This window comes from Natator depressus, chromosome 2, assembly GCF_965152275.1.
Source record: "Natator depressus isolate rNatDep1 chromosome 2, rNatDep2.hap1, whole genome shotgun sequence".
Lineage (NCBI taxonomy): Eukaryota > Metazoa > Chordata > Testudines > Cheloniidae > Natator > Natator depressus.
Window position 1 is genome coordinate 244,475,907 of NC_134235.1, and position 20,928 is coordinate 244,496,834.

The following is a 20,928-nucleotide window of genomic DNA, read 5'->3' on the forward strand; positions in this document are numbered from 1 at the left end:
AGATCCAGAATGCATTCAAAACCAAATTATAAACAATATATGGAATTGAAAGTCACATTTTTCCTATACAGTAATTAAGTGTTCCTTTAAGTTCAACTATCATTGAATGCAGAAACTTAACTTCTGGGCATTATTTCCACAAAATGACTCTCATTTATATTGTACTGGCTTAATGAATACACTGTATCTGAGAATCTAGGATCTTGCAATAAGATCCAGGTAGATGTACTGTGTATCTACTTGGAGCTCCACTAACTGCAATGGGGTTTCATAGATTCATAGATATTAAGGTCAGAAGGGACCATTATGATCATCTAGTCTGACCTCCTGCACAACGCAGGCCACAGAATCTCACCCACCCACTCCTGCGAAAAACCTCCTACCTATGTCTGAGCTATTGAAGTCCTCAAATCGTGGTTTAAAGACTTCAAGGAGCAGAGAATCCTCCAGCAAGTGACCCATGCCCCATACTACAGAGGAAGGCGAAAAACCTCCACGGCCTCTTCCAATCTGCCCTGGAGGAAAATTTCTTCCCGACCCCAAATATGGCGATCAGCTAAACCCTGAGCATAGGGTTCAGTGTTGGTGTAGAGGTCCACCCACGTAGATCCAATTGCAGAATCTAGGCCTATGCTTGCTTATTATACAGCGTTACCACTTCTCAAGTGATGTTAACATAGTCTACCCTTCTAAGTAAGGAAAAACTATTCTAAAACATTGTAAAGAGGGAAAATAAATTCCAAGAAGACCTAACAGTAAATCTTGCCCAGCATCTTCTGCATTGTAGTGGCCACGCAAATACTAGGGACAAACAGGAGCATCATGGCCTGATTCTCCACTGGATAGGATGATCTGAGGCCTGATACCCCACATAGTTGAACCCACTGTATTACGTTTACTGTAAAATCCTCAAAATACACAAATTAAAAAAATTAAATACCTTTACTCTTTCCTCAAAAGGAACTACAAAAGGTAGCTCCGTCAGAATTGCAAGTTGTCGTTCTTCAGACACAGAAAGAGGTGCTGGCTCCAAACCCACTTAAAAATATGAACAAAGAGTTTATCAATTTTGGTAAAAAACTGCTTTTCTAATAGTGTTTATCTTGTAAAAAATCAATTCATAAGTTGCATTCAATCAAAAAACTACACACATGAAGACAACTGGTTTAGTGCAAGCGAAGTAGCCAGCTTCTTATGAGCCGAGCCTTACCCTCCTAAAATATTACAGTTTCTACTGGTAAAGTGAAAATTGAGCAATTAAAACTTATTGCAGAGAAGATATATATAGAAATGACATGCTATTGTGTTTTTTAATCTCCTTTAGAAAAATCATGTTATTTTCTGCTTTCTTAAATGTTGTTTAATACAATAGAAAAATAAAATTTTAAATATTAGAAATTTATCAGCTAATTAAGGGAAGGTTGTATTTATTATTTGCATTAAGGCAGCGCCCAAAGGCCCTATCACACTGATCACAGGGCTCTATTTCCCGCAATAATTTGGTATACTTAGCTTTCAACCATGGACTCCGTTTTTGTCCAGCACACCAATTTTGGCATGACACTCTAGTGCCTCAGCCAAAACCCAACGAAGTCAACTAATTTATTTCAATAAACTTGGAAAGTGCAAAAAAAGACATTTGTCCTGTGATCAAATTAAATTTTAGTCCCTATGGAAAGGTGAAGAGAACAGCAGAAAGCTACATTAGCTGCTTGAGTGAGCAGCAAGGAGAAAATAGCCAAAGAGCATAAGGAGTTAAAGGAAAAGGCTCCCACTCCAAGATAGTCTCAAACCATGGTGCAACTCTTTTGGAACTTTCTAGATGTATCCCATAAGGAGGTATTTAAGAAATAGTTCCTATTTGGGTTTTGGATACTTAAAGTATATCATCTTAATCTAATTTAATAGCAAGAAAATTAAGTTAGCTGGGCACATGCCTCATATTACAGCAAACAAATTCAAGTGCCGCATGAGACAGGAAGCCAGCACAAGATGCTACGGCCTTTATTTACCTCCTTGATGGTGTAGAGGGAGGTTCATCAAGCTACAGACTGAATACCAGATAATAAAGCCCCAGACATTTTCACTTTCTTGCTTATCATCAGAACCAGAAAAAAGCTGCTTCACAGGCAAGGCCAGGCTGTCTGCAGACAAGGTAGGGGCGGGGGGAAAGCTGAAGTAAATAGTACATGTAACTAATGGGGCCAAGGAGATTACACTGGCAGTTGCAATCCTTTCTTTGGCATCTGCTTATGAGGTGGTGATGCCTGGCTGCCCTTCTACAGCTGGGCACCACATCAATGATCATTATCAAAGGGTGCTGTACTTTAAATTCCCCAAATCATTTCTAAGCAGAGTTATTTAGGTACTGATTTAGTGTGACATGACCCCACATATTCGTATACTTGATGAATATTCGCTTTTGGCAAGTCTCAGCATTGCAAGCCCTTGAAATTTTTGATAAAATGCTTCCTTGAGATTACTTAGTTTCTTAGTAAACATTTTTAATTAAAGTCATTGTATGCTGCCTCTTAAGCTAAGGGTTAAAAGCATTTTAAACAGAAAGTGCATGTACAGCAAAGGTAAACCACTACCCAACTTCGACAGTTCAATTATTCTGGTCAATTAGTCAATTTTATCTGCATTTCTCCATCAAGGTTTCCATCTTTAAAAAGAAATATTGGATGGAGTCATCAATACACAGTGCATTTATAACTCAAGAGTCTGCCATTTAAGTAAATGAAAAAGCACAAATAAACACTACCATACGTGATTCAGCAGTACTTTCACACTAATTGACTTAATCCCATATGGAGTCAAGTGGGATTAAACAGATCATAAGTATATTGTTATATGCTTGTTTTCACACAGTCACGCTGATCATACCTTTCTTCTTGTCAGTGAATTTTGTGGTCATGAAGGGTGCCAGACTGACAACCCGGGAGGCTGAAGCACTTTATTTAGCTAAAAAAGGACGACAGCACAGGCAACTGCAGCATGGGTTTCCTCACACAAATGTGCCTTATCCTGGACCTGGACAGGTCACTTGCAAAGGGGAGGAGGTAGTCCACATCATCCTGATATTCAGTCTGTCCCATACAGGCAGCTGTAAATTCTCTCGGCAATGTGGACGAATGTGGGGGTGGTGGATGGAGGGTCACAAGCAAAGTTACCAATGGCATCGCAAACATTGTATAAAGCTAGCAACAACGACTCATGGTGCAATATTGTGTTGGTCATTTCTATCAGAGCTTAGCCTAAGTTTTGCATTTTGTATTTTCTGATAGTTATTTAGTGGAGTTAAGATGCGAAAGCATATTAATTGTGTCTTGAAACTGTTTTGCTGAAAGCAATATTGATGCTTCTGGTCACAAGTGCTTTGGAAAAAAACTGACTCAGACCAAGCTGGAGCTTCTGGAACAGGATGTGCCAGTTTACAGACCTGAACTTCCTGTACTGAGAGTTGACTCCCAGGAGACAGTGCTTGCTTTGGCACAAAAAGCGCTCTAACTGTGCTGAAAGAACCACTACCTTCTGGCGGAGAATGAGAGCAATGCTTCTAACGCAATACTGTCGGCTTTAACGTCAGACTTACTCCTTCCGTCTACACACACATTACACTGACCCAGGGTCCCAAGACACTCTAGGGCTGCAGGGCCTGAGCTCGGGTCAAACCTTGACCCAGGGTTTCAGCATTATTGCTTTGCAGCGTAGACTGAGCCCCTCAGGACTTGGATCCTGGGAGTCCTCCAAAAAGCCTCCTATAATCCCATGGGCCAACTTCTTTTTTCCTCTCTATCCCAAGCATCTTGAATCTACTCTACTGAAAACAGAACCACCCTCCTTGGTGTACTGCTGCAGCTCAGTGAGTCAGCGCTTAACACTTCCATTTTCTTCTGATAACCAAACATACCATCAGAGAGTCCTCTGCGTTTGTAATGGAGACTGACCATAAGAAGCCTTTTGGAAAGTAGGCATGGGAACACAGCCTGATTTTGGTAAATCTGTGGTGCAAAGCCAGCAAAGCTGTGGAGTTTAGAAAGACTACCAGGAATGACCACACATACTAGCACATAACAAAAAAACTGGCAGCTGCCTAGTGTAGGGAGCAGATTAAGGAGCTCTAGAACAAGTACCAGAAAACCAGAGACCAAAACCGCACCTCAGGCAACTTGCTAAAACCATGCCCATTTAATGAGGAGTTTTACCAGGTACTGGACACTGCACCAAGCACAGAGCCAACAGTGGTGCATGATGACCAGGATGGTACCCTGCTGGCCCCTAAATCCAACATGGAGACTGATGGGAGCCAGCAGCAGGCACCAACTGGGGACCATGAAGTCACTCTGTTGCTGAAACTGGTCCCAGAGCAGGCTTTGGAACATGAGCAGCAGCAGCACATTCTGGGTCCACGCTTGGAGGAGCAGTTTGATGCACCCCTTGAGGAACAGTCTGCTGCTGGGCCTGCAACAGATCAGAATGGACAGAAGGCACCCCTGAGCCCGGTAAGTTTCTGATTCCATTTTAATGTTTATTAATGCAGTAATGGGAGTGATTTCTGTTCTACGAACCAATAAGTTATGAGAAGCCTCAGTTAGCAGCATGCGCCAGCTAATGGCAGATTGTATACCAGTACCTTGGGGGTCCCCCTTCCCTCCCAGACACAGTTCAAAATGGCAACCAGGAAATGCAAAGAGTAAACACCTTTAAAGTGAACTTTTACTGGAAAGACACAGATTTTTGCTAAGGCTGTTCCTGTTTCTTAAAAATAACTTAACATTGCCATGTGTACAAGTATGTCACTCTGTAAACATTCATCAGTCTAACAAGCTGCCTTGAAACAATGAACTGTATGGGGGTGGGGTGTGTGGAAATGTGTTCCATTCCCAAATCTAGTCCATTTCAGTTAGAGGTAGTCCATGCAGTCCACAGGGACAAAATCATTTGTCCCAAATAAAACTGTGGTTTGAAATTTTGTCCACAAATGTGCTGGGGTGGCAGGATGGCAGGGAGGAGGAAGGCTGTGGAGTTCTGCCTGTTTGCATGCTGTCATAGCAGGCTAAGCCATTTGGAAGCTAACACAGCATCCTGTTCATTCCCTCATGAATTCTGAGCCAATCCTGGGTACTGATGGCTGCAAACTTCTCCTGTAGCAGGAACTCCAGATAGGTAGTCACGTTTTGGGGAATGGTGAATTTTCCAAGGCCACCTCAGTAGCTGACCAGCCCACTCCACTCACAGATATGCTGTTCAGTCACTATATATTTGAATACTTCTGTTACATAAACTGCAAGTTTCGCACTAGCAGCTTGGAGTAACATCTCCCTTTGCCAGTTGGGCACCACAATAACTGTTATGTCCTCCAAAATGCGAAAGGCCTGAAATGATAGAAAAAGCTTTTGTAGCAAAGCCACTGATGGCAGCATTCCCTCCCCAATCCAAGTAGTTTTTCAATTTTCTAAAATCAAAAAAGCAGCTTTGCATTTTTAACTTATCATGCCTGAAATTCTTTTGCTGGCATTAACCAAGCTGTGTCCAGGGAGCTTTTGTGGTCTGAAGCATCCCTCTCACAATATATTGAAGTTCAGTTTGTAAAAATATCATTTTATGTCCTTGAAATTCCACAAGGCTTTTTCCTGTGCTCCTGCAAATGAGCTATTTGAGACAATAACCCTCTGTTTCTTGTCCTGTTCCAGGCCCCTTGACCTCTACTGGCTGCAGTACCTCCACATTCATGGACTGTTCAAAAAAAAAAAAACCAAAAAACAAAAACCACTGGTTACTAACCTTCTGTAACTGTTGTTCTTCAAGATGTGTTGCATGTGTCCATTCCAATGAAGGTGTGTGTGTGCCCCAAGCACAGTCACTGGAAATTATTCCCTCAATGGTATCCGTCAGTTCGGCTCTGGAGCCCTCTGGTGCTGCGCACTCATAGTGCCAGTATAAAGGGACCGGTCGACCCCAGGCACCCTCAGTTCCTTCTTTCCTGCCAACTCCAATAGGCGGGGTAGGAGGGCAGTTCTTGGAATGGACATGTGCAACATCTCAAAGAACAACAGTTAAAGGTTAGTAACCATTTTTTCTTCTTTGAGTGATTGCACATGTCCATTCCAATGTAAGTGACTCCCAAGTTGCTGAATAGATGGTGGGCTCAGAGTTCACAGACATGCTGACTGCAACACAGCTCAACCAAATCCGACATCATCCTTGGCCTGTTGGGTGATGCATAACGAGAAGAGAATGTATGCACTGCAGCTTTGCAAATGTCCTGAATAGGAACCTGTGCCAGAAATGACAGATTTCAGAGTAGCAGAGTAGCTGCCGTGTTAGTCAAAAAGAAAAGGAGTACTTGTGGCACCTTAGAGTCTAACAAATTTATCTGAGCATAAGTTCACGAAAGCTTATGCTCAAATAAATTTGTTAGTCTCTAAGGTGCCACAAGTATTCCTTTTCTTTTTGTGCCAGAAATGCTGCTGAGGATGCCTGTGGAGTGAGCAGTTAGGATAGGTGGGAGTGGAAAACCCACTAGTTCGTAACATGTGTGGATACATGATATGATCCAAGAGGAAATTCTCTGAGCGGACACGGGAAGACCTTTCATCCTGTCTGCTACCGCTTCAAATAGCTGGGTGGACTTCGGGAACAGTTTGTTCCTTTTTATGTAGAATGCTAGCGCACATTTAACAGCCAATAAGTGAAGCTTCTGCTCTTTCCTGTTTGCATGCAGCTGAGGGTAGAAAACTGACAAGAAGATAGTTTGACTACTATGGAACTGGGAAACCACTTTTGGGAGAAATGTGGGGTGCGGATGCAACAGCACCTTATCTTTAAAGAAATCTGTGTATGGCAGTTCCAAAGTGAGGGCACGGATCTCTGAAACCCTCCTAGAAGAAATGCTGGCCACTAAGAAGGCCACTTTCCAGGAGAGGTGGAACATGACACTAGCAGCTCTAATGGTGAGCCCATAAGCTTTGATAAGACCAGACTGAGATCCCAAGGAGGGACGGGCTCTCATACTTGGGGGTACATCCTCTCTAGGCCCTTAAAGAAACACGGACATCTCGTGAGAATATCAACCTGAGGGGGGGGGGAAGCCGGTATCACTGCAAGGTGAACCTTGATCAACAAGATAGCCAAACGCCTCTGTTTCAGGTGTAGTAGGTAGTCCAGAACGAGCTGCAGCGATGACCTTGTCGGCAAGACCTCTATCTGGTCATCCCAGAGAGCGAACCACTTCCACTTAGTGAGGTAAGTGGCCCTGTTAGAGGATTTCCTATTACCTAACAGGATCTGTCAAACAGGCTTGCTCTCCCAGATTCAGCCAGGGAGCTTCCAGGCCATCAGGTGGAGAAGCCAAGGTTTGGGTGAAGCAGATGACTGTGGTCCAGGGAGATTAGGTCTGGGTGCAGAGGGGTCTGGGTGTCGCCACAGAGAGGTCGAGCAGGGTGGCGAACCAATGCTGGGGGAGGGCCATGCCAAGGCTATCAGGATGACCTGCACTCAATCTTATTTGATCTGTAGCAGGACCTTGTGTATGAGTGAAATAGGAGGGAATGCATAATATAGGTGGCCCTTCCACGGAAGTAGGAAGATGTCCGTTATCAACCCCAAGCTGTGGTCCTGCAGGGAGCAGAGCTGAGGACACTTCCTGTCACGAACAGGTCTACCTGGGGAGACCCCCACTTCTGGAAAATGTTCTTCACTAAATCCGGTCGAAGAGACTACTCGTGGTGATCGGAGAAAGACCTGCTGAGGCAATCCACCAGCCCAATCTGCGCTCTTGGCAGGAAGGAGGCCTTGAGATGAATTGAATGAGCTATGCAAAATTCCTACAGCCAAACTGCCTATTGACATGGGGATGGAGGGGAGGGGGACAACGAGCCCCTCCCTGTTTGCTGATATAGAACATGGCCATTGTGTTGTCTGTGAGAAACAAGACATTCTTGCCCACAAGATGAGGTCGGAACGTCCATCATGCCAGACGGACTGCCCTGAGCTCCCTGATGTCGATGTGCAGAGAGAGTTCTTCATGAGACCAAAGGTCTCGGGTCCTCAAGGGCCCGAGGTGAACTCCCCCACCTAGCACCTATACGTCAGAGACCAGGGAAATCGATGGTTGGAGCCAAGAAAACGGGACACCTGCGCAAACCACCAGCAGATCTAGCCACCAGTCAATGGAGGTGAGAACCAGAGGAGGAACCATGACAACTGAGTTCAGATGTTGGCAGTTTGGAGTGTACACAGAGGCCAGCCACGTCTAGAGAGGCCTGAGGTGTAGTCTTGCATACTGGACCACATAAATACATGAGGCCATGGGGCCTTGCAGCCTTAGGCAAGATCTGACTCTGGCAACCGGGTGCGCCTGGAGGGCTGTGATTGCCTGGAAATGACCTTCTGGGAGGAAGGCCCTGGCCTGGGAAGAGTTGAACACTTCTCTGATAAACTCTATCCTCTGCACTGGGATGAAGATGGACTTTTCAACGTTATTAGCAGGTCTAAGGTTTGGAAAGACGACCGAATAAGGAGAATGCTGGACTCCACCTGAGCTCTGGACTGAGCTCTGACCAGCGAGTCACCCAGATATGGGTAAATTTTCACCCCTTGCCTCCTCAGGGAGGCCATCACTACCGCCATGCATTTCATAAATACTTGTATGGCTGCCGACAGGCCAAACGAGAGGACTGCAAATTGGTAGTGTATGTGGTCCACAACAAATCTGAGGAACCTCCAGTATCCTCGGAAGATTGTGATATGAAAGTAAGCATCTCTTAAGGGCGGTGTATGAGGGCGGCATACCAGTCCCACTAGATCCAGGGAGGGAATGATGGAAGCCAATGAGACCATGCAGAACTTTAGCTTCTTGAGGTAGCTGTTGAGTTGGTGCAGGTATAGAATAGGTCTAAGACCAACCTTGACTTTTGAGATTAGGAAATAATGGGAGTAGAACCCCTAGCCCCATAGGTTTTGTGGAGCCTCTTCTATGGCGCCCACCCTTTAGGAGGCACTGAACTCCCTGGTCTAGCAGTTGTTCATGAGGCTCTTGCTATAGATTTCCCCACTTCTACAGATGAGGAGAATTCCAGTCTGGCCTCTTGCGGGAGTAAGTCCTTAAACTTTGACATGGAGTCCCACATGTTGAAATCATATCTGCTCAGGAGCGCCTGCTGGTTAGCGATCCTGAGCTGCACCCCCCACAGTTAAGTAGACCTTTCTACCAAAAAGGTCCAGCTTTTTTGAGTCCTTTGCTTTGAAAGTTGCCCCTTGCAAACTCTGTCGTTCCCATTCATTGGCCACAGCAACCACCAAGGATCCCGGGTGGGGAGGATGCATATACAAGAACTCATACCCATGAGCAACTACAAAGTACTTTGTTTCAGTCCTCATGGCTGTGGCGGGAAAGAAGCGGCGATTTGCCACAGGGTCCATGATGGCCTTTTTATTGGGTCCATAATGGCCTCCTTGAGAGATAACGCAACTCTTGACCGGCCCATTGTGGTCAGGATGTTGACCAAAGTATGGGAGGAGTCCTCTACCACCTCCACCTGTATGCCCAAATTTTCAGATACTCTTTTAAACGGCTCCTGGTGCATCTTAAGACATCATCAGAAAGCGATGCGCCCATCCCCAACACAGCTTCATCAGAAGAGGAGAAGGAGGAGGCCGGCATCAGCTGAAGGCGCTCCTCATCTTCCACACTGGATGGGTCCTGGGGTACCAGCTCCTGGTACTTGGCACCAGACTCTGTACCAGAGTTTGGATCAGGGACTGCCACTGAGTAGGAATGCCTTGACTGGTGTCTCTGCATGGAGAGAAAACAGTCCATGAGTTCCAAAATGGCCACTGCATAGGCACCAGCCAGGGAGCCAAGTACTCAAAGGCAACACCTGGCTTGGGTCCACCACTGGGTAGGGCCGACAGGAGGTGTGCTGGGGTTGACTTCTGGCACAGGAGGAATACATCTAACTCCAATGACGAGGAATCTTTGCCCTGCGACCACACCAAAGTGGATCCCACTGGTGCTGGCTATCAGTGCCAAGGAGGGGAGGACCAGGACAGGGCCATCATGGCCGGCTTCCCTTTAAAGGGCACCATGGGTCTTGGTACTGAACAGTAACTGATGGCCACATGCTCCCTTCTGTCCGCTGGCACCGACCCTTGTACCGCTGGTCAGGGCAGCACCAATAGTAAGAAAAGGCCCCTGGCTGCAGTGAAAGCCTCCGGAGTGGATGGCATTGCAATAGTGCTGGCACCATGCTGACCCTCCAGTGCTGACAGATTGTCCGGTACTGGACTTAACAGTGCCCGCGTCAGAGCCAGAGTCAATGGCACTGACTGTTGGGATGCCAGAACCAGGGAGTGGCCTGACCTAGGTCGCACTCTGCATTGGTCTCCATGCCTAGCTGTCCTCGGGGTTGGGGAAAATCCCCTCTTGCCCAGCAGCTTCTTTCTCTTCTTGCTCAGCATCAGCAAATGGTGCCGAGACTCCTGGAGGGTGGCGGGAGTGCTCCCCACAGGTGCCTCAGTGCCAAGTCCAACCAGCACGGCTCCGAGGAAAGTCACGGCAGTGCCTCCATCAACAAGGACTTCAGCCTAGCTTCCCAGTACTTTTTGGTATGGGGTTTGATATCTCTGCAAATTTTGCAGCGATCCCCTAGGTGAGCTTTCCCAAATACTTCAGGCAACAGGAGTGCGGGTTACTCAGGGGCTTAGCCTTGTTGCAACAAGGCTTGGAGCCTGGCGACCGAGGCATGGCTCAGTACTGGGAGCAGAGGAAACTCCGCTAATCTGAAGAGAATAACTAACAACTAACAAAATAGGAACGACAATCTCTGAAAATTATATATAAACAGCAATACAGTCCACAGAGAACTTGCAAGAGCAAGAGGAAGTTCCAGAGACAGTCACAAGCAGTAAGAAGGAACTGAGGGGACGTGGGGTCAGCTGGCCCCTTTATACCAGTGCTATGAGTGTGCGGCACCAGGAGGCACGAGAGCCGACCAACGGACACCACTAAAGGAAAAGTTTCCGGCAACTGTGCTTGGGGTGTGCACATATCTACATTGGAATGGCCATGTGCAATGACTCAAAGAAGAAGGAACATTTGGTGATGATGCTATGGTTAAAGTGCTAGAGAGGGCCAACAAGCAGGGCCAGTACCAAAGACAGAGGGATTTGTGGTTAGAGGAAAGGCCTGTCGAGAGGCAAGAGAAAAGGCTCAGGCTGGCTGCAGGACAGAGGACTGAGTTTTAGCATGGGATCAAGTGCCTGCTTCATAGATCCTGGAACAGGAATGGCAGCTAAGATAGGACAGAGCTCAGCAGAAAAAGCTGTCTGAGTGACTCATATCACTAACGACTGCAAGAGCAGCAGCTCCTGCTGCATCACACACACCACAATCTAAGTCCTGGTGTGGTACCCGTGCTATGGTCCAGAAGCAGCTGGGAAGCCTCAATGGCTGGGTGGTCCAGGCAATCAGGCCCCATGAGTGGCTGGGCAGGGCAACCTTGCCCATGCAGCCCTCCATATTGACCCCCTTCCATTGTGGATGCCTCCAACTCCCTCCCACAGTTCCACATGCACAGCAAAGGGGGAAAGAAGGAGAAGGAGAACAGGTGGCCAGAGGACATGACACAGTAGGGGGTTTGTGTCTTGTACTTGGTTTCACTGTTCACACTTCAGAGTGGTAGCCGTATTAGTTTGTATCAGCAAAAAGAACGGGGAGTACTTGTGGCACCTTAGAGACTAACAAATTTATTTGAGCATGAGCTTTCATGGGCTAAAACCCACTTCATCGGATGCATGCAGTGGAAAATACAGAAGGAAGATATATATACAGACACACACACACACACAGAGAGAACATGAAAAAATGGGTGTTGCCATACCAACTATAACTAGAGTAATCAGTTAAGGTGAGCTATTATCAGCAGGAGAAAAAAAAAACCTTTTGTAGTGATAATCAGGATGGCCCACTTCCAACAATTGACAAGAAGGTGTGAGTAACAGCAAGGGGAAAAAATTAGCATGGGGAAATAGTTTTACTTTGTGTAATGACCCATCCACTCCCAGTCTTTATTCAAGCCTAATTTAATGGTGTCCAGTTTGCAAATTAATTCCAATTCAGCAGTTTCTGCCATCATGTGCCAGCAATGCCCCTCTGCCATGTATACTGGCCAAACTGGACAGACTCTACGTAAAAGAATAAATGGACACAAATCAGACATCAAGAATTATAACATTCAAAAACCAGTCGGAGAACACTTCAATCTCCCTGGTCACTCGATTACAGACCTAAAAGTCGCAATACTACAACAACAAAAGTTCAAAAACAGACTCCAACGAGACACTGCTGAACTGGAATTAATTTGCAAGCTGGACACCATTAAATTAGGTTTGAATAAAGACTGGGAGTGGATGGGTCATTACACAAAATAAAACTATTTCCCCATTCTTATTTTTTCCCCCTGCTGTTACTCACACCTTCTTGTCAACTGTTGGAAGTGGGCCATCCTGATTATCACTACAAAAGGTATTTTTTCTCCTGCTGATAATAGCTCACCTTAACTGATTACTCTCATTATAGTTGGTATGGCAACACCCATTTTTTTCATGTTCTCTGTGTGTGTGTGTATATACATATATCTATCTATCTATATATATCTTCCTACTGTATTTTCCACTGCATGCATCCGATGAAGTGGGTTTTAGCCCACGAAAGCTTATACTGAAATAAAATTGTTAGTCTCTAAGATGCCACAAGTACTCCTCATTCTTTTTACTGTTCACACTCGTTCATGTACTTTGTTTTTATGTTTTTTTCCTGTCAGATTCTGTTGTTACTGATGTTTTGGTGTGGTAATGGCAGCTGGCCTCTCCGGAAATGGATGAAGGTTGTACTTTTCTAATACATGTTTATAAATAAAGTTTATTTCATCAAGATAGTTTACTGCTATCACTGCTTCACATCATGTAATCAAAATAATAAAGGTAAACAGATTATCATGAACAATTAGGAATGAGCATGACAATACTACCCTCATAGAATCATAGAATATCAGGGTTGGAAGGGACCCCAGAAGGTCATCTAGTCCAACCCCCTGCTCGAAGCAGGACCAATTCCCAGTTAAATCATCCCAGCCAGGGCTTTGTCAAGCCTGACCTTAAAAACCTCTAAGGAAGGAGATTCTACCACCTCCCTAGGTAACGCATTCCAGTGTTTCACCACCCTCTTAGTGAAAAAGTTTTTCCTAATATCCAATCTAAACCTCCCCCATTGCAACTTGAGACCATTACTCCTCGTTCTGTCATCTGCTACCATTGAGAACAGTCTAGAGCCATCCTCTTTGGAACCCCCTTTCAGGTAGTTGAAAGCAGCTATCAAATCCCCCCTCATTCTTCTCTTCTGCAGACTAAACAATCCCAGCTCCCTCAGCCTCTCTTCATAAGTCATGTGCTCTAGACCCCTAATCATTTTTGTTGCCCTTCGCTGGACTCTCTCCAATTTATCCACATCCTTCTTGTAGTGTGGGGCCCAAAACTGGACACAGTACTCCAGATGAGGCCTCACCAGTGTCGAATAGAGGGGAACGATCACATCCCTCGATCTGCTCGCTATGCCCCTACTTATACATCCCAAAATGCCATTGGCCTTCTTGGCAACAAGGGCACACTGTTGACTCATATCCAGCTTCTCGTCCACTGTCACCCCTAGGTCCTTTTCCGCAGAACTGCTGCCTAGCCATTCGGTCCCTAGTCTGTAGCGGTGCATTGGATTCTTCCGTCCTAAGTGCAGGACCCTGCACTTATCCTTATTGAACCTCATCAGATTTCTTTTGGCCCAATCCTCCAATTTGTCTAGGTCCTTCTGTATCCTATCCCTCCCCTCCAGCGTATCTACCACTCCTCCCAGTTTAGTATCATCTGCAAATTTGCTGAGAGTGCAATCCACACCATCCTCCAGATCATTTATGAAGATATTGAACAAAACCGGCCCCAGGACCGACCCCTGGGGCACTCCACTTGACACCGGCTGCCAACTAGACATGGAGCCATTGATCACTACCCGTTGAGCCCGACAATCTAGCCAGCTTTCTACCCACCTTATAGTGCATTCATCTAGCCCATACTTCCTTAACTTGCTGACAAGAATACTGTGGGAGACCGTGTCAAAAGCTTTGCTAAAGTCAAGAAACAATACATCCACTGCTTTCCCTTCATCCACAGAACCAGTAATCTCATCATAAAAGGCGATTAGATTAGTCAGGCATGACCTTCCCTTGGTGAATCCATGCTGACTGTTCCTGATCACTTTCCTCTCATGTAAGTGCTTCAGGATTGATTCTTTGAGGACCTGCTCCATGATTTTTCCAGGGACTGAGGTGAGGCTGACTGGCCTGTAGTTCCCAGGATCCTCCTTCTTCCCTTTTTTAAAGATTGGCACTACATTAGCCTTTTTCCAGTCATCCGGGACTTCCCCCGTTCGCCACGAGTTTTCAAAGATAATGGCCAAGGGCTCTGCAATCACAGCCGCCAATTCCTTCAGCACTCTCGGATGTAACTCGTCCGGCCCCATGGACTTGTGCACGTCCAGCTTTTCTAAATAGTCCCTAACCACCTCTATCTCCACAGAGGGCTGGCCATCTCTTCCCCATTCTGTGATGCCCAGCGCAGCAGCCTGGGAGCTGACCTTGTTAGTGAAAACAGAGGCAAAAAAAGCATTGAGTACATTAGCTTTTTCCACATCCTCTGTCACTAGGTTGCCTCCCTCATTCAGTAAGGGGCCCACACTTTCCTTGGCTTTCTTCTTGTTGCCAACATACCTGAATACATACCTCAATACAGTTATCTATAGCAATTCACATTTCAATCACTCTCTTACATCATTCCATACCGTGAATAATTCCCCTCCCCCCCATTTCATAAGTGATCATGTCATTCATTAGTACTCTCCCCACAATCAATGAGTCCCCATACTGCTGCCACAAACAAGCAAGTTCACAAAGGTACTAGTCCTTCTCTTCCATTGGGCCACGCAAGTCCATAATATGGGAGCACAAAGCACCCATGACTTCGGTTGCCTGAGTGCATCCAACTCCATTGAGGGTAGCAATTTGGTGGCCCCTCACGGTCAGAGATTCCATTCGGGGGGAAATGGCGCACTTCTGGCTTCACAAAGATTGTGAAGAGCATAGTAATGTGGACAGTACTGTTGACACTGGAATCCAAATGGGTCTGTCAACATTTCCAATGGGATTTCAATCTGTCAAAAGCATTTTCAGCAACAATTATGCACCTGCTGAGAGTATAATTGAACCACCTTTTGCCAAGGGCCTCTGAAATCAGCGTAGTTTCAGAAGCCAAAGCAAAAGCAAATATGCAGCTCCCCAGAATAATGGTGGGGACAGTAACTCCGTTTATGACAATGTCATTTGGTGGGAATAGTGTCCCAGCCTGTCCATAAATGTAGACTCCTGATCAGCAAAAAACCTTGGCATCATGAACTTTCCCAGTGCAACCCACACAGGCGTTCATAAATCACACTCTGTGGTCCACAAGGGCCTTCATATGAATGTAGTAATATCCTTTGCAGTTTATGTACTCATGTGCTCCTTGAGGAGGGCAATCTATGGGCACATGAGTCCCATCAATGGTCCCAGCTATAGTCCATAGAGCTAGCTTTGCATTTTATTTAGCACTAATACAAGAAACCTACAGGCCTATCCTATTAGCTTAAGCAATTTGCATAAAGCTTTGAGGCTTATGAGCCGTAGCATAATTTAGTGGCTCAACAATGGCCATGAATTCTGGGGATCTGGGAACATTGTGATTAAGGGGGAGTTTGTACAAAATAATATATGGTAACTGCAGGAACACTGAACTCATACTAGGCTTGGATATTTTACTATAGAAACACTGGCAGATGCTTAACCATGAACTTGCCATGGCAACAAACTGACATGTATGATAAGTTGAAATCATTCATAAAAGAAGCTATAGAATGAAGACACTGCAACATTAGTAGGGTGAGGAAGTTGAATATGGACAAAGGAGGCTGGGCATTTATATGAATATTCATGGCAACCGTCAGGCCCTATAACAGGCCAGACCATCACGTAAGGGGTAGAATCTGGACCATCAAACTCATTTGGCATGACAGGGTAGATGACAACTTGTCCTTTACCACCAGATCCCCAAGAAAGGGTGTGAGTATATGCGAGGAATGGTACAAGAGATTACCTTTAACATTATATTACTGCTATATTATTTTTATGTGGTTTGGAGCATTTGTCTCTCTATTTATTGTACTAATAAAATTGCTTAAAGCTTTGCTTTGCGCTTAGTGAGAGTGTCATCTCTGTACACTTCAGGGTTCCCAACCAGATATTGAACTTGATAACCTGAATTCTGTTGTGCCTGATTCTGGGATAAGAACTCATCAACCCCAGCTCTTTAAATTAGTACTAACTGGAAAATATTAATAGAATCAGTAACCACTTAAAGAATTAGGCAACACAGCACAGTTTGGAAACCCCATTCTCTGAAAGCCAGAAATTACTTCAGGAATATTTTAAGCCCCCCACTTTGGGTCAAACCATGTGACTGATTGCCTCAGAAACCTCCGCCACCACTTTACCCAGAGTTGATTTTCCAACACCAAACCGATTGGCAATGGACCTGTAGCAGTGTGGGGTAGCCAGCTTCCAGACGGCTACAGCAACCTGCTTCTGGCCTAGGAAGGGTGGCCTCATCCATGTGTCTTTATGCTGGAGAGTTGGGGTTAGCTGCTCATAAAACTCCAGAAACATAGCTGTCTTCAAGTGAAAGTTCTGACCCACTGCTGGTCATCCAAAGTCTGAATGACCATGTGATCCCACCAGTCTGTGCTTGTGGCTCTGGTCCAGAAGCACCTGTCTACATATGCAAAAAGAAAAGGAGTACTTGTGGCACCTTAGAGACTAACCAATTTATTTGAGCATAAGCTTTCGTGAGCTACAGCTCACTTCATCGGATGCATCCGATGAAGTGAGCTGTAGCTCACGAAAGCTTATGCTCAAATAAATTGGTTAGTCTCTAAGGTGCCACAAGTACTCCTTTTCTTTTTGCAAATACAGACTAACACGGCTGTTACTCTGAAACCTGTCTACATATGGGGCATCAGCAGCTATACCAAGCGTTAATGAGCAGAATCAATCAATTCAAGTCTGCCATTCCTGGGTACTCCTTCACCGCCATCATAAACTATGTCAGGTGCCTTTGGTGGGTCATAAAATGCTGCCGAAATGTCCGCCTGTTTCTTACAGAAGCTCTGCCCATTTCCTGACACAGGAGTGAAAATGCAAGCAACAGAAGTTCTTCTAAAGGTTCCTCCTCCATGTTGCTGCCTCCGGTAGCTGGGAATGCACTAATCAAAATGACTGCTCAGCAGGCTGTGTTGGCGAGCTGTTCAAACGTTCTGTAATGTCAGGATGGACAGTCAAGTTTTCCCACAGTGCACCACAAAGGGCTAGAGAGTGGCCACATTTTGGTGGGGGCTAAGGAGTCTGGGATATGGTTGGTTTGACTAGGGTCTGTGTACTGCAGTATGGATGCCAGAGCCCCAGGTTCAAGCCTGGGTTAGAAAATTCCTAACCTAGGGTTAACAATCAGTGTAGATGCTCAAGCCCTGTGTGTTCTCTAACCCAGGGTCAGCTGACTTGAGTCCCATTAACCCCACTTGGGCTTATATTACAGTGTAGACATACCCACAGAAGGCCAGGAGCAATCTGGGCCGATTGCCAAATATATCCTGATGCTGAAGTCTTCCTCTCCTTCGAGTGCATGAATTCAGGAGGGGAATATCTCAAGGTCTCAATAAGGAGGTATATGAAGTTAGAAACTCTGAACAGGGTGCATGAGTCTAGGCTGTCTTGAAACCTCCTCCCTTGGTCTCTCACCTGGAAGCTCTGCCCTGTCCAGTGAGCCACAGCTCAATATCACCAAAATGAAGCACTAGTGACCCAAATGCCTGGAGCAGAATACACTTGGCAGAACCCTAGGCTTCAGTGGTGATGTTGTCTATACATGAAGCAGCCTCCTGGGCTTACTGAAGGCGTGGGAAAAACTGAGTTTGTGCCAACTCAGGCAGTGCTAGCACTGAGTCCTGGCACTTGATATTCTTGGCCAACTTGAGCTTCTGCTTCGAAGGTTTACCCACTCTGAAGCACTTCAAACGTCCTTTTGTTGGATTTACAAGAGTTTCCCTGGGGGTGGGAGGCCCTCGAGGAGTTGGAGGTGCCCCCCACCTTTCTCAGGACCCAGGTTAACACCTGGAGGCATATCTGGCACTTCCTGTACAACATGGATGACTCTTGAGGCAGACAACTAAACAGAAATGACAGTCTGTATTCCACAGTGTTACGCTGAGGTCATACCTCCCTCCCACAGAATTTCCCAAACCCAGAACTGCAGAGATGTGATTCTTATTCCCTCTGAGGGCATTATGTGTTATGTACCCTTTCTCCCACTTTCCCTAGCTACATGAACTTGGGAAAGAAAGAAATCCCAAGGGTCTGAGAAATTCAAGCTGGCAGGAGCAGACACAAGCAGCAGCCTCAGCAGGTTCTGCAGCAGGAACTAATGGACACTCATGGTATCATTAGAGTGCTTTCCACAGTTTTTACTCTGTATATTCTCTCTTCTGTGCTGATAGGCTGAAGTGAGGAGACTGCGATGCAGGGAGGAAGAAGCTAACAGCCATTCTCCACTTCCCCTGCTCTGTCCTCCTCTCGTGCCCAATCTTCCCAACTTCCCTCAAGTTTAAGGACCCTATCTTCCATTCCTTTCTCAAATATTCACTTAAGCAAAATTATATCCTAAAAGAAGTGGAGTGAAGATACACAGGTTTGAAAAGCAGCTGATTGTGCAGTGAAGTTTCTCCCTCACATTTACATATTATGGCAAATAAAGCTCATTTGTTATATTTATATATTAATGGGTAGCTTTTTAAAACATGAATTTTCCATCATAGAAAATAAGAGTACAATGAGACGCTTTTATATATTATACAATAGTCCAATTTTATATGTATTATATTTATATTATGTGTACACACACACACACACACACACCCCCCAAGCCTAATCATTTCTTCACCCTATCATCGATATAAGTAGGAATGGCAGCAGAAGGCTTCTCTAACTCTACATCACAGTCAGTCGCATTTTAAATAAATGAGGATACTGAGAACAAATTACAACTTAGAGACTACATTGCTATTAGGAACCATTATGGTTAGCATGAACTATTCAACTGAATTTTGAAAACCTACATTTCCTTAGTATAACCACCACCTATGAGAGACAAATTGAGATTGCTCTTGTTCCTAAGGCAAAAGTGATGTAGACACAGTATCTTACCATCCAAAGTAGACTGCAGTGGTCCTATTCTTCCCATCCTTCTGACTCTCCAAACGTGTCTGGCTGATGGCACATAAAGCTGTGTAACCTAGTAAATTAATAAACCTTGTAGTTAAACATTTCCTATTAAAGATGCAAATAAATACATGCTTAAATAGTACGCTGATAAGTCCAAGCAGTTGTGTTGGAAAATCTAAATTGTTATTAAAATTATATTCAGCTAAAACTAGAGTGAATGCAATGTTAAGATAGAAAAATCAAGAACTCAAAAATCAGACCGTGATGGGGGAAAGGTAAGCCTTAACTCTGCCTCATCGTGGTTATGACTTAAAGTATGGTTGTAAAACATTGCTGAAATACAATATACAGTATAATTCACACTACCAATTACTGTATTTCACATACAGTAAATTACAGTACTTAACACACATTCTTCAGTTATAGTTTGTTTTTTTAAGTGTCAAATGAAAACTCATTCCTTTCAGCATTTCTGTGAAATATCCAGGCACAAGATCTTAAAATAAATAAATAAAATGAAATGAAATAAAATAAATAAATAAAAAGCAAGCAAGCATGCATGTATGAACACCTGGACCATTCCAGAAATTTAGATTATCTCAAACTTTGGGAAGTTTCAAGTGTGTAGATCACATAAAATAAACAGAATTTTTTACTGTGCACGCACAACACTACTAGCTGCTAAGAGTTATACAGTGAAAACTGCTGGACCAGTTTACTTCAAATTTGGCTTGTTTCTTAGAGCCAAGCCTTCAACTGTTCCAGTTATGCTTGAGCAAATTTTTTGACTGGTATATTAGTATTCCATCTCTAACACACATACACACACTCTTCAGAAACAACAGGCATGATTCTGCTTTAACTTTAAAGGAAATAAAGTCTCTCTCTTTTCACACAACAAATAGTCAACCTGTGGAACTCCTTGCCAGAGGATGTTGTAGAGGGCAAGACTATAAAAGGATTCAAAAAAGAACAAGATAAGTTCATGGAGTATAGGTCCATCAATGGCTATTAGCCAGGATGGGCAGGGATGGTGTACCTAGCCTCTGTTTACCAGAAGCTGGGAATGGGCGACAGGGGATGGATCACTTGATGATTGCCTGTTCTGTTCATTCCCTCTGGGGCACGTGGCACCGTCCACTGCCGGAAGAGAGGATACTGGGCTAAATGGACCTTTGGTCTGACCCAGTATGGCCATTCTTATGTTCTCTTCTAGGGTGAGAACATAAGAACATTTTTATTTCAAAAGCAAAGCTTGACTGCTTCCACTACAATTCAGAGAAATCCTCTTTCAGTGAAGTAATTCTTGCCATAATATATATTCCTTATAGTGAGAAGAGGCTCACTATGACCCAAATTGTAATTTGCCCATTCTAATTTATCGAGACAATTTGGGACTTGCATTCTCCTTTCACTATAAATAGAACATTACTACATCCAGGGTCACTGTAAGTAGGGTCCACTTTACAAATTGGTAATACGACTACATGTAACATCTTCTGATTAGTTGCAAGAC

General features: G+C 44.7%; 1 protein-coding gene across 1 annotated transcript in view; it reads right to left on the reverse strand.

Moving 5' to 3' along the window:
- UBE3C (ubiquitin protein ligase E3C) overlaps positions 1-20,928 on the reverse strand; it is a 173,446-nt gene that overhangs the window by 64,885 nt on the left and 87,633 nt on the right. The window contains exons 15-16 of the mRNA XM_074946275.1: positions 19,395-19,482; positions 941-1,038 (exon numbers count right to left, since the gene is read on the reverse strand). Coding sequence (XP_074802376.1) covers positions 941-1,038; positions 19,395-19,482 — 186 coding nt within the window. The remainder of the gene's footprint in view (positions 1-940; positions 1,039-19,394; positions 19,483-20,928) is intronic.